At 49.4% G+C, this 13,802-nt stretch overlaps 1 protein-coding gene across 10 annotated transcripts in view; it reads right to left on the bottom strand.

The window, feature by feature from the left end:
* Positions 1-7,279: 7,279 nt before the first annotated feature.
* NRF1 (nuclear respiratory factor 1) overlaps positions 7,280-13,802 on the bottom strand; it is a 141,358-nt gene continuing 134,835 nt past the window's right edge. For 7 of the 10 annotated variants that reach the window (XM_034671986.1, XM_034672004.1, XM_034672013.1 and 4 more), the window contains 2 exons: positions 12,747-12,842; positions 7,280-9,325 (listed from right to left, as the gene is read on the bottom strand). In XM_034671986.1, coding sequence (XP_034527877.1) covers positions 9,162-9,325; positions 12,747-12,842 — 260 coding nt within the window. In that variant the 3' untranslated portion in view covers positions 7,280-9,161. The remainder of the gene's footprint in view (positions 9,326-12,746; positions 12,843-13,802) is intronic. The other 3 variants (XM_034672010.1, XM_034672025.1, XM_034672020.1) reach the window with 2 other exon arrangements.

Genomic DNA, 13,802 nt, shown 5'->3' with positions numbered 1-13,802 from the left:
GATGTTGGTTGAAGCCTGACCTGAACCTTCCAGGCCTTTCCCTGCACTGGCTCCACTGGGGTTTCTTAGGGCGAGATGCCGGCTGGAATAGGAGGTGCAGGCCTTGGGGGTAGTGATGGAGGCAGCAGCGAAGGCCCCCTTTTCGCAGCCATGGCCCCTGCCAAGCTCCACCAACAGACACCTCTGGAGGGTCTCCTGTGTGTGTCCTCCACCCCCCCTCCCCCCACCCCCTCTCGGCATCCCTGCCCTGTCCCAGAGGCCCCCAGCTTCTGCGAGCCAGACTTCTCCTGCCTCTGCAGTGGTCCTGAGGTGGCATGGGGACAGACTGGGGGCCAGAAGCCTTTAGGACCGGGAGAGCAAGGACAACATCTGTGTTATGGGGGAGGGGAGGTGCAGACAGAGGTGCCCCTCATGGGGAAATAGATCCAACCCATCACTGCTACCGATGAACCCACAGGTTTCAAGTGTCTTCTCTCTTTATGAAGACAAAGGTATCTCACCTTGGCGGGTTTGAACACCATGTGGTGTTATTTTCTGCAGTCATGACCTTGACCAGGTTCTGTTGACTCTCCCTTCTAGTTCCCTAATTACATTTGTAGTGAATTCCATACCTTTATAAACATCGTTCATCATTAAGTCCAGATTACCTTGAAGTTTCAGTCTCAAACTCAAGTTCAACTCCGCCATCTTCCGAGCCCCAGGACCCCTAGTGTTTGGGGTGGGGGTGTGGTCTGCCTTGTAGACAGCTACCTACCCTCTGTCCTCTTGATCCAGATCCTCCGGGATTTGGGGGTAGATGGTGATGGGCAGACAGGGAAGATGGGAAAGGGAAGGCAGAAATCCTAAGAGCCAAGCACTTTCAAGGCCAGTGACCTTGATGCCCCTCTCCCGTTCCCTGCAGGTCTTACATGGACTGCGAGGGGGCCAACCGCTGACTGACACCTGCTCACGGTACTTATCTCTCCCCTACCCTTTCCTTGGATACTTGCTGATCTGTGAATAAACACTTACATGTCGCATTAGTTTAGCTCCCCCTAGAATACCTTCAAAATTGAGGTGTTTTAAAGTAATGCTCAAGGCTTTAAAAGCCCAAGGAAGTAATCAAAGCTACTGCTTTGGATATAAAAATGTAGAAGATGCCGAGTGTAAAATAACTTGGGAGTCCCCTTCAACTTTTTTTTTTTAAGATTTATTTATTTATTTGCCAGAGGCGGAAGGGTGGGGGAGGAGTGAGAACACACAAGCAGGGGGAGTGGCAGGCAGAGGGAGAAGCAGGCTCCCTGCTGAGCAGGGAGCCCAACAGGGGACTCTGGGACTCGACCCCAGGACCCTGGGATCATGACCTGAGCGGCAGGCAGATGCTTAACTGACTGAGCCAGGCAGGTGTCCCTCCCTTCAACCTGTAAGAAAGTATTTAGCGCTTTGTTTCTTTTGAGTAACTGATGATTTATTCCTTCCTTCTAGTAACATGACCTGTTTGTCAAGAGCAGAGCTGGATTGGGAGCCTTCCTCAGATCACCAGTGTTGACAACACCGTCGGCAAATGTGCGGCCTCCTTTTCTTTGGTCTTGGCTTCTCATTCTCATTCTCTCACTTCATTGCATACATCTTTTATATAACCTTCAAGTTCGTTTTGGGGAAAAGTGTTAGGCCTTTTGGGGGGGTGATGATGAAAATGTTCTAAGATTAAATTATGTGATGGTCACACAACTTTGTAAATACATTGAACACCATCGAGCTGCTCACTTGAAAGCGGATTACCTGACTGGCATGTGAATTATCTCAATAAAGCTGCTTTTAAACGCCTTGAGGTTATCGGGAAGGTGGGAGTGCGTAGACGGGGCACACTCTTACCCCAGTGACACCCCCTCCTAATTTCCTGACTTTCACAGACCCCAGAGAGTTCTTTGGTAGCGGCCACGTGACGCAGCAGGAAGGATATTAGGATCCCAGCTTCTTTGTCCCCTGGTTGTCACAGCTCGGGTGGACATGATGGCACTCCCCGCCCCCTTCTCTACCTGTGAGGAAGACCGCCCCCCATCTCACTGGCCATTGCTGATTGGCCCGGAGGCAGACACGTGACATGAGCTGGCCAATCAGCTGTGCTCTCCCAAGACTGCAGCTCCACGTCGGGGTCAGGAATTTGCGTGACCTTGGGCTTCGAAGACACAGATTCTTGGCTTGATCTGCAGCCCATCTCTACTCAGGCATCTCTGGGTTTCTGCAGTTCAGACCGGAAAGGCTTTGATGCTGGGAGCTTTCTGGCCTCACTTCATTCCATCCGGGCAGGCGGCTGGGCCCTGCCAGAGGTGTTGGGACCGGTGAGGACAGGAGGACACTGAGGCCAGGACTCAGAGCCTGGAGCAACTCAGCTCCGCGCAGCTCATCTGTGGAACAGTAATGACGCTCGACCCAGCTAATTCATTGGGAGAAGCAAAGGACGTCACTTGGGCGTTGGTGATAGGGCCCCCCGGATTGCTCATTAACCAGTGTTTTTTGTTTTTGTTTTTATAAAGATTTTATTTATTTATTTGAGAGAGACAGCCAGCGAGAGAGGGAACACAAGCAGGGGGAGTGGGGGAGGAAGAAGCAGGCTCCCAGCGGAGGAGCCTGATGTGGGCCTTGATCCCAGAACGCCGGGATCACGCCCTGAGCGGAAGGCAAACGCTTAAGACTGAGCCACCGATGCGCCCCCATTAACCAACGTTTTGTACAGATCAGAACCCTGAGGGCCAGGGTAAAGAATCCTATTATGTGGTTAGTCTCCCCTAACCTTTCTCTCGTGAATTAAAAAAAAAAATTTTTTTTGGCCAAAGTATCCCTTTGTGGCTGTTTTCTGCAACAATTTTGTTAAATTCTGGCAAATTTCAGACTCAGTTTAATTTATTTGGCTTAATTAATTATTCTCTATAAAAATAGTTCTGGTAAGGAAATACATTGGGATAAATTAACACATTTTTAAAAAAAAACTTTATTTTTAAGTAATCTCTGCACCCACCCTGGGGCTTGAACTACGAACCCCCAGATTGAAAGTTGCATGCCCTACTGATTGAACCAGCCAGGTACCCCCCTAAATTTTAAGGTTTTAAGAATGTAGATGGTAAGACCAAGGCAGGAGGAGCTGAGTGGGGTGGGGGTATGACCCTGGCCGGAAGTCTGGGTGCAGTGCTACACTCATGTGGTCCTGAGTCTCTCTGCCTCTAGGCTTTAATCTTCGTAGCCTAAATGAGAGGTGGTGGCTAATATCCCTTCCAGCTTTAAAATTCTCTTCCATGCAAGGCCACTGGGGAGCCCAAATGCTATGGGCCTTACGCCCAACTGATGACTTAACAGTCCAACTACTTTGCCAAGGTTTGGCTCGGCCTCCTTGCCTGGAGCTTCTTGGGTTTTAACATCAACATCAGCTGATCTCTCTTTAGCGTTTGGGCCCTGGGGCTTTTAACGAAGGCGACGTAACTCATGCCCAAGAATGTGTTCAGGCCCCAGTGTCTTCACTACCCTTCACCCTTGGTACGATCTCACAGAGCCAGGTTTTTCTTGGGAATAACATCAATATTTTTTTCACATCAAGTTATTTAACAATGTTAACACTGGCTTTTTGCAGAAAATTTTTGAGTAATGAGAATGCGTGCGAATGGATGTTTTGGGTTCCTTGAATTTTCTGATTAAGGAACCGCTGGAAACTAAGGTCACTCGTCTGATGAAATGTTTTGAGTGTCTGCTGTAGTCAAGTCCCTGCGTGCCTTCGCCTGTGAGCGTGTGCGGCCCTGCTGCTGGGAGGCCGCTCCGGGGTGGTGGCCCTGCGGGAGGACCATGGCACCGCCGGGGGGGGGGGGGGGGCCNGCCTGAAGCTGCCTGTGGGCTAAGCTCGGGGCTCACCTGGAGGTTTCCTTCAAGTTGAGAAACCAGATGTGCAGCTTGTTTTCTGACACCTGCCCTCTGAATGGTTGGCACAAAGAAGAGAACTTCTAGAGACAGACATACCAAGCGTTTGACCCCAGCCCCCCATCCGCTAGTTCCGCATTTACCCTGTGAAGTTGCCAAGGCTCAGTCCCTGAACCTATAAAATGGAATCTGACCTCTGTACAGGGTTGTGGAGAGGAGGAGAAATAAAGGCATACAGCATTTTGCAGTGGCCTGTGCGGGGCAGCTGGTGAGTTACTGCTGGTTCTAACACTAGTTCCTTAGAGGGTAGATACATTCAGAAGAAACCGGAGTTGAGACCCAATTAATTTAAGTTGCACCAACCATTTTAATTACAAGTGCTTTCAGTTTGGGGGGATAGCTTCTAGCCTTTTCTCCCAAATATTAAATAAGCTACTTTAAACTTAACCTCTTTGTGCCTCCTTGCTCATCTGTGAAGTGGGGTTAATAACAGTACTTTGCAAAGATTAAGTGGATCTCTAGGTAAATCTCTAGAACAGAACATGGCACACTGTAGGGGCTGTGTAAGTTTTAACTCTTATGCTGGCTACCACATACTCTTCATTGCAGACAAGTCCTAGTTCTCAACAAGAGCCAGGAGAGCCTCCAGGCAGGGCTGGTGACATGGGCTTGGGACACGGGTTTCTTCTTGCCTCCCAAGGTCGCCCTGGGTAAGTCCTTGGTTCTCAGGGGAGCCTGGTTCCCCCTCTGCAGATGGGTATTATTGCTGCTCGTTTCCCCTCCCCCCCAAACCTTTGTAGAATACACTCCCAAGACACCAGTAGGCAACTAATGTTTGCTAACAGCCTAGCAGTTTTTGGGAAAGATAACCTAATTCAGAGTGAGTTGGGGACTCATTCAGGAGTCCAGCAGCACTGGGAGTGGAATGCAGGTGGGGAAGACCCACCCCGTCCAGCTATTCCAGAGACCTTTTTTTTTTTTTTAAAGATTTTATTTATTTATTTGACAGAGATAGAGACAGCCAGCGAGAGAGGGAACACAAGCAGGGGGAATGGGAGAGGAAGAAGCAGGCTCCCAGCGGAGGAGCCTGACGTGGGGCTCGATCCCATAACGCCGGGATCACGCCCTGAGCCATACGCAGATGCTTAACCTCTGTGCCACCCAGGACCCCTATTCCAGAGACCTTAAGTCATATCTCTCCCTCTGTGCTGCCGCCGCCGACCCGAGTGGATCTTCTCCGAGAGCTGCCAACCTGGAGCGAACAGGAGGCTAGGTGGGAGTGTGCTGGTGGGTGTTCTTGCCTGACATCTGAGCATGAGCCGTGCTGACGCCACAGGCTGGCTTGGGCTCATGACCTAACCCAGAGCCCACTGAGGTGGGGATGAGAGGGGACGTGGGCTCTTCTCCTTCACCCCACGTAGCCTCTGCTCCAATTCGTTAGCTTTAGTTTTGGTGCTGACACTAAAGGGACCCACCATGGTCTGGGTACCAACCCAGCCACACTCGGATTGGAGGCTTCGGGGACCTTATGGAGGAGGAAAGAGGACCGGCTGCAGGTAGGGAGGAAGGTGAGTGCAGGAGGAGCAGGCCCTTTTCCATGTGCAAAGTGGCTGCACATGAGCCTGGCTTGGGTCTGAGCGAGGTCCAGGGTGCACTGGTAGCCCGAGCTTAGAGGGCCGGCAGCCCCTTGTCTTCCCTGCCCTTCTGCTTCTCCTCACCTCACTCGTCTGAGTTCAGACAACGCCAGTGGTCACCAGCATCGCCAGTAACTTCTCAGATGTAGGACCTAAGAGCCAAGAATTCCTAGCCCAGTCTTGATTTCTGTGAGCACTGATCTCTGCGGCCTGGAGGATAAACTCCTTAATGCAGAGGACCCTCAGGGAGATGAAAGGAGATAACAGAACTCGTTCTGCTGCAGCGCTCCATCCAGATGGCACCTTATCACCTGGGCTGCAGCGATCCGTTCATATGAACGTCTCCTCCCATCTCATTGCCCACGGGCACCTGCCAGGCTGTATTCAGCTGACACATGGCAGGCTATCACCAAGTTAAACAAAACTGACCCATGGGCCAGATCTGGTCAACAGGTGCCCCCCCCCCCCCCCCCCGCCGCTACAGAGTATGTAAAGGATTTTTTGATTTGTTGCTGAAATCAGGAGATCTGTACACAAATCTGGACTCCCCATCTTCTCTGGAAAATTAGGAAGATGGGGGCCTGCCTCCCACTTGGTGGCAATCTGCGGGCACCAGGACAGGCTGCTCCCTTTAGACAGATCTCTCCACTCTGCCCGCCCTATTGCCTCCCCTCCTCTCTCACCGGAGCCACTTCCCCTCCACTTAGTGATTTTACCTACCTGGCCCCTGCAGCAGCCGCCGGCGGTGACTCAGGCATAATGGAAGCAAAGGTCTCCATGAGCCCCACCGAAGGAAGTTTTCAACACATGCTCGTTGAAAAGGCAGCCCCTGGGTCTTGCCAGGCAAACAGAACATACTGTATAGTAAGGTACATCCAGAGAGAGGCTGGCCCCATAAGGAGGTACCCTAGATAACCCAGCTGTTGCTGGGTGGCCAACGGCAGTGATGTCCATCCGGTTGGTTTGGCTGCGATCGACCCTCTTTTCCTGTCTACCCTCTAGCGAACATAGGCAACAGTGTGCCATTTGGTCAAGAAGGGGGCGGGGCGGCGCTAGCTTTATGGAGCCACTGTCAGTCATCAAGGAAAACACCTCCGGTCTTCTCTATTCGACTATTTTAATCATTATCACCAGGAAACGGACCCAGGCATCCAATAACAAAGGGGTGGAGGGCATCGTTCCAGGCTGAGGCACAGAGTGGGCACAAACACGGAGGTGTAAAACCATGGGGCGGGGGGTACGAAGGGCCTACAGCTGGAAAGATGGCAGTTGCCGTGTGAAAGCAATGAGGCAGAGGGAGGACTTAGGGTAACAATTAATGGCTTGAGGCGTCTGCTTCAAGAAGGATAATCCACTGCGACAGTGAACACCACTCCCGTGGAGGGATCCCCGAAGGACAGGCGCCATCGTCCAGCCTTAGTTTTCATGTGGAACACAATTAACCCCTAAAGAACGAACTCCGGAGTGTAGTTTCCAACCTGTCTTTAGAACTTTTCAAATGAGATCCCAGCCCCCTACCTGGCCCTGCACCCCCAGGATGGCCCTTTATAAAACGAATCCAGTGGAGCCGCTCTGGAGGTGGGCGCTGGCCGGGAGGCCCTGACCCTGTCCGCGCTCTCTCCTTACGGGGCTCCACGCCGTCACAGGGCACCATTCAGAGACCACCGGAGCTGAGTACGAGCACCTTTCACAAAGCAGAACAAGCCACCCTAAAGGAGTTCCAAGGGGCCAAACGCTCCTACAGAGATGAACAGTTCCACTTCCTGTTGCCACATTTGAAACTATTTATTGAATGAGGCAGTAATAGACAGAATGGAAAACAACACAGAATCCATGCTCTGCTACTTGGGTTTTGCTCTTCTTCTTCTTCTTGGCAATTTCTCAAACTATTAGGAGGTTATTTCACCACAAAGGAACACGGACTTTAAAGCCCCTGAACAGCTTCACAATGACGATAAAAAATAATAATTAAAAAAATAACAAGTTGTAGAACTAGGACTGTTTATATGTAAATTTCCCTTCCCTCCCCCTATTACGTACAGAAAAAAACATACAAAGAACATTAGATAGTTTTATATAAAACAAGCAAATACAAGAATCTGAAACTTTTCTCAAAGGCTGAGCAAGACGTGAAGAATCTTTTAATGTCGCATTAAAAAAACCACATTAAATACACTATCACACGTGGGGGCCCGGGAGGAGGGAGGAAGAGTTGTCCCTGTACTCAAGGAGCAGAGATTTGGCCTGTCGAGAAGTCAGGTGAATTTAGCCACTTGAGACTCAGGGCTTGCAGCTGAGAAATCACAGAATTTAAAGTGACGGAGAACACCCAGACCGGTGAACACCTGTGAGGAGGAAGCTGGGGGGCCTGGCCCACCAGGCTGCACCTGGGAAAACTGCAGTGTCCCTTCTGAACCAGGGCCTGCTCCAGGGCTGCAGGTAACACCCAGGTCCCTTTCTCTTCCAAGGCCCCGCAGGATGAAGAGGACCTTCCTTGAGCCGGGTGCCCCTGTCACTTCCAGTCGCCTCTGTTAAGCTACAGAAAGTTACTGGAAAGGAAAAAATTGCTCCCATTGGTGTGCCCTGGTCTTTGAAGATTTGTCTCTCCCTCCTTCCTTTCCCCTTCCAACCCCTCCCCTCCCCCTCCCACTCTCTCCCCTCCCAGCACACGCCCACAAGCACACTTGACGCTCACACGCTCCTCAAACCCTTAATACTTCTGTTATCTTCAGTTCATATACATGACCAATTCAGGACTGACCTTAAAACCAAAGCAACATTTTAATAGTCATGAGATCAAGAAGGCCTCCTGGGAAGGGGAGGAGATGGGAGGCTGAAGAAATCCCTCTTGTTCCTGCCTGGAGCTTTAAGGACATTCACCGCCCGTGGCAAGGTCAGCACCTGGGCCAGCCCGAGGAGCATCTCAGCTGCCAGACCATGAGGCCCTTGGACCTTGCAAACACAATTTCTGGACCCCGCCCCATTTTGGAACCTCCTTCCTCAGATGAGTCCAGCAGGGAGAGTTCTGGGTGGCCACTGGGAGGCAGCTTTGGTGAAGGGCATGGTCACCTCCGCCTGAGTTTGTCAGTAGCTCAACGCATGACCCTGGTATGAACAAAAACCGGGTGACTGTGTCTGGCCACGTACCCTACACCCACTAAACTGGGTGAATTATTTTATTCCACAGCTCACCTTGATTTCATACAGATAATTCCATGCGGGTTTCATATATATATATATATATATATACATATATATATATACATACATACATATATATATACTTTATATATATGTAAATGTGTATATCCATATGTACACATATACATATATTCACACTCACACGTACACACACAAAAGTATACACACATGTTTCTGCAGAAAGAAGTCCTGCCACAATTTGGCTTTTTTGGGACAGTGAAATCGACAACACAGTATCATATTCCACAATCCCAGAAAATCAAGAGTGGTGCTTTAAAAAATGCAATTCCAAAACCCACTGCCTTTCTTCCTTTTTAAAAAAAAGGTTAACAAAACTTTTCTTCCAAAGTCGAGAGACTTAATTCCATTTGATTGCACCTCTGCAAACGTGTAAAAAATTTTGAAGTAGACTAGAAAACGATGTCGTGGTACGGCCACATGTCACTGTTCCAATGTCACCACCTCCACAGCCTGGCCGTCCATGGTGACTGTGCTGTCCGATATCCGGGTGGTCACAGGGGCCATGGCCACCTGCACCGGCCCGTTGCCCTGGGCGAGGCTGGTTACCACAGTCTGGTACATGCTCACGGGGATCTGGACCAGTCCTGGGGAGACAAAGGGGAGACGTCCGGTTGGGATTGGGCTCAGCTTCCCCAGATGCTGGCTGGACAGGGCAACCAGCCCCAGACCCTCCAGGGCACCACCGTCAGCCTCATGTACTCGCACACCAACTGTCCAGGCACAAATACATCCCTCCTCTTACCCACGGTCATTCTGTAAAACAGACTATCAGGAAAGAAAGTTCGAAGAAACCCTGGAAATGTGCCCTAGGGCAGGGCCTCCCCAACTTGCCAGGAGATGAGCCTGCCTGCCTCTTATTTTAGGAAGCGAGGCAGGTCAGGTGTGAGCCCTCCTCCACACCCCAGCCCTCCTGACTGCCTCCTTCCACTGGGAAAGGCTGCCATTAATTCTCTTTGATGTTCTGCTACTGACTTCTTCAAACGGCCGCCTGCCTATGCTCAAGTTTCTCTCAGCTTGAAAAAATGTCTCCCTCAATCCTGTCCTGTTTGCTTGGCCATTGCCCCTCCCTTCAGTGTTTGCTTATTAAAAAAAGGGGCGGGCATGGCTCCTGGGTGGCTCCGTCAGTTAAATGTCCGACTCTTGATTTCAGCTCAGGTCATGATCTCAGGGTCGTGAGATTGAGCCCCGTGTCATGAAGTGTTCACACTGGGCACGGAGACTGCTTAAGATTCTCTCTCTTCCTCTCCCTCTGCCCTCTCCACCACTCTCAAAAAAAAAAAAAAGCCTAGGGCATTGTTTTCTTTATTTTAGATCCACAGACCAGTAAAATTTAAAAATACATTTTGGGGTCAACTTAAAAAAGACCCAACTGTCTCCCAGTATCACTATTATTGCACAGTAGAAAGGACAGTTTAACACAAAGGAAGGAAGAAGCACATCATCTCAGAAAAGGGCAGTCCTTCCTAAGAAAGAAAAGTTGATAGTCTATATGACACATTAAAGGGAAAAAAAAAAGGATTTCCAGTTAAATGAGGCAGAATAAATGCATATTATCAAGCTCCTCTTCCTTGTGAAACTAAAACTGTAAGGAAGTGGGAAGAAGGATATAAATGAGGGAGGTCAACATGTTTTTGGAAGATGAAAAGCAAATGTAAAGTGGTCCCGACTAATCAGAGAAGTGGGAGTAGAAGGTCCTGTGTCCACGGAGGGCACAGGACATGGAGGCCTCACCACCGCAGAGAGAGACGAGGCTGAAAACAGGCACTGGTTAAAAGCATGTGCCAATCCCAACACGCACACGCAGACAGCCTGACCTTTGTTGACAGGCCATCTGAGGTGCTGCCACTGTACTGAGAAGCTGACCTGGAGGGGCTGGAAAAGGCCATGGTGCTCTGCTGGGTGGGGCCGTGGGGGGAAGACACCGAGAACTCTGGCCTGTTCTGCCGGCACTTACCCTGGGGCCTACAGACCACTAGCTGTGCCCCTCACTCCCTGACAACGGGCTCTCACTCCTCAGGAACGCAAGGTTGCAGACAATGGGGGTGGGGGAGGGGAGAAGAAAACGACAGCCCCAGAACCCTAATATCTTCAGGGAAGGGATTTGTATCCTAAACATGGGATGCTTTTCTTAAAAAGGAATATGAGAAAAGCTTTAAAATAAAAAATCTAATAGATGAAATACATTCCAAAGAAAGCAGAAGATAAAGTCAAGGAAATTTCTCAGAGAGTAGGAAAGATTAAAAGATGGAAAGGAGGACAGAAAATATGAGGCCGAAGGTGTCCAACCTCTGATAAAACAGAATTCCAGAGACAGTAAAAAAACAGAAGGTAGGAAATTATCAGACACATTGTAAATAAATTTCTAGAGCTGAAAAACGAGTTCATTGAAAAGGCCCATTAGATGCCCAGCAGACAAGATGACAAAAGATCAAGACACTAACACATCTTTGCCAAATTTCAGAACACCAGGGATAAAGCAAAGATCCTGAAAGACTCCAGAAAGAAAAAAAAAAAAAAGCCCTATACAAAGAACTGAGAGTTGGGACTATTGCGGGACTTCTCAAAAGCAGCCTGGAAGCTAGGCGATGAAGGAGGAGATGCCTTCAAGTGTCTGAGAGAGAGTGCTTTCCGCCTAGAACTGTTCCCAGCCCAGGAACCGATACCCCTGTCAACTGAGTGTGAGGGCAGAAGAAAGGCATCTTCAGACCTGTGAGGGGCAGAAACGCTGGCCACCCACACATGCCTTCTCAGGAAGCTCTGAAGGACGTGCCCCACAGCAACGAGAGAGAAAACTACAAAAGAGGTGGCCGTGGGATCTAGGAGACAGAGAACCACTGAGAAGAGCCGTGGGGCCGGCTGAGGGGCCCCGGACCAGAGCTCTGCAGCAGCTCTGAGAGTTCAGAGAGGGGAGACCGGCAAGCTGCCTGGGGACAAGTACTGAGGGATTTTCCAGAAGTGGGTAGAACCGGTGATTACTACCTAAAAAACAGAAGGGAAAAAGCAAGTAGCAACCGTGATAATATCCTTGTCTTAGCAGTGAACAGCTTTTATGTAAGTTATAATAATATAAACATGCAAAGTAAGTTATCAAGAAATTGCAATGAAGTCTCAACTCAAGAAATAACAACTTAAAACTTTTAGAGCAGTAAAGACACACACCAGAAAGAGCGAGCATGAAGTGTTGCCTCTGGGGTATAATCTTTTTTAAAAAAGGCCCTTTAGTCCTCTTTGACATTTAAAGCCATATATCACTTTGTTGAAAATAAAACCTAATTTTAAAAAGAGATGTTTTATCAGAATATTTTCTAATGCAAAAAAACCCCAAACCCAAGAAAATGTTATTTTATGATGTTAAATTATATCTGTTTTCTAGAGGAAAGTCTTGTCGGTTTTGGGATCCGTATTTGATGATACAACATGAAATGGGCTTGATGTTTTGTTTCGTGACAGTCATTTTTGGAAATCCAGGCTCACCCCGCTGCGTGTTAACAGGATTTGAGGGCCTGGCCCACCCTCCCTCACACTTGCTGCGCTGGGCCTGGCACTGACCCCAGAAGGCATTGGGGTTCAGTTTACCTCATCTAGACTTTGCATATGGCTCTTAAATGTCTCTAATCAAACCTCTTTCATTTCACCTCTCCCTGCCACCTGAGAGATCTTTCTAGATCACTCCTCCATCTCAAACTTTTCAAATTCCATGTTAAAAAGGTTCCCAAAGGGGCACCTGGGTGGCTCAGTCCATTAAGCGTCTGCCTTTGGCTCAGGTCATGATCCCGAGGTCCTGGGATCGAGCCCCACACTGGGCTCTCTGCTCAGCTCTGCTCGTGCTAATAAATGAATAAAATCTTTAAGAAAAAAAAAAGGTTCCCAAAGCCTATGCTCGTTTGACATGGTATTTAAGACATCTCGTGCTCTGCCCTGGTCTAGCTCTGTAGTCTCCCCTCCCTCCCTCCCTCCCTCACCACAGACACTTTGTGCTCAGGGCACGGCCCAGGCACCTCTCACCTCCCAACATGGCGGTCACACTCGTTCCTCTCGGCCTTTGCTCACATTGTTCACTATTGGCAATTCCCACACTCCTCACTCCTTTCCCTTTAAAGACTGGTTCAAAAAAAAATAAATATAAGGAACATGAAATTCAAAAAAATATGTAATGGAAATGAAATTTAAAAAAATAAATGTAATGGAAATGAAATTAAAACAAAAACAAAAAAATGGGTTCCGTTGTCCCTCCTCTGGGAAGCTGGCCCCATCCCAACCCCAGTCAATACTGAGGGTGGCCTCCTCTGGATTCTCGGTGAGCACCGGCACGGCAGTGCATAATCTGGCGTGGCCCAGTACATGTGTGTGGATAGGCCTTCCTGTTTGACAGAGGGCTACTTCAGGGCCAGGCGTGGCTCTGGTTCATGTTGTTTCCCCCAGTGTGAGGTACAAGATGTGCCAGAAGGCCAACAGGCCAAGGGAGTCTATTACTGGCCTCAGCAATGTGCAGCCGGGCCCTACTCCCTGCCCTCTAGACTCCAGGCATGGCCGGGGAGTGAAGACTGTACGACCCCTCCCACCCCCCCACTGCATTCATGGTCATCATCGCTTTTGTCCTCTTCTGGTCACAAGAGGCGAGGCAAAACTCACGAAGTAACACAGAATGACCCCTGGCAAAGCCAGGACACCTGGGTCCTCCTGCAAAGAAGCCACATGCTGGCAAACAGCAACTAAACTAGAAGCAAAGACCTGTCTCATTTCATTACTCTTGCTTCTGAGCTCCATGCAGTTCCGAAAGCTCCAAACTTGGGGAACAAGTTGCACACTTGATAAATACAGGGACCACTGTGAGCAGGAAGACTTCGTCACAATGGTGGGTGGGTGGGTGTGGGTAGAGACTTAAAGAATTGTCATAGTCACACCTCTGGTTTATGATGTTTTCCTTTCCTATGATGTGGATCCACACCCAACACTGTTGTTAGAAGCTTCAGTACCATGGAAGACCCGGATAAAACGGAGAAAGAGGCAAATGCAGAAATATCTATCAGCTGGCGCCTGGGTGGCACAGTGGTTAAACGT

This window comes from Ailuropoda melanoleuca, chromosome 1 (genome assembly GCF_002007445.2).
Source record: "Ailuropoda melanoleuca isolate Jingjing chromosome 1, ASM200744v2, whole genome shotgun sequence".
In the NCBI taxonomy this organism is placed as follows: Eukaryota; Metazoa; Chordata; class Mammalia; order Carnivora; family Ursidae; genus Ailuropoda; species Ailuropoda melanoleuca.
This window is presented reverse-complemented; position numbering and strand designations above follow the sequence as displayed.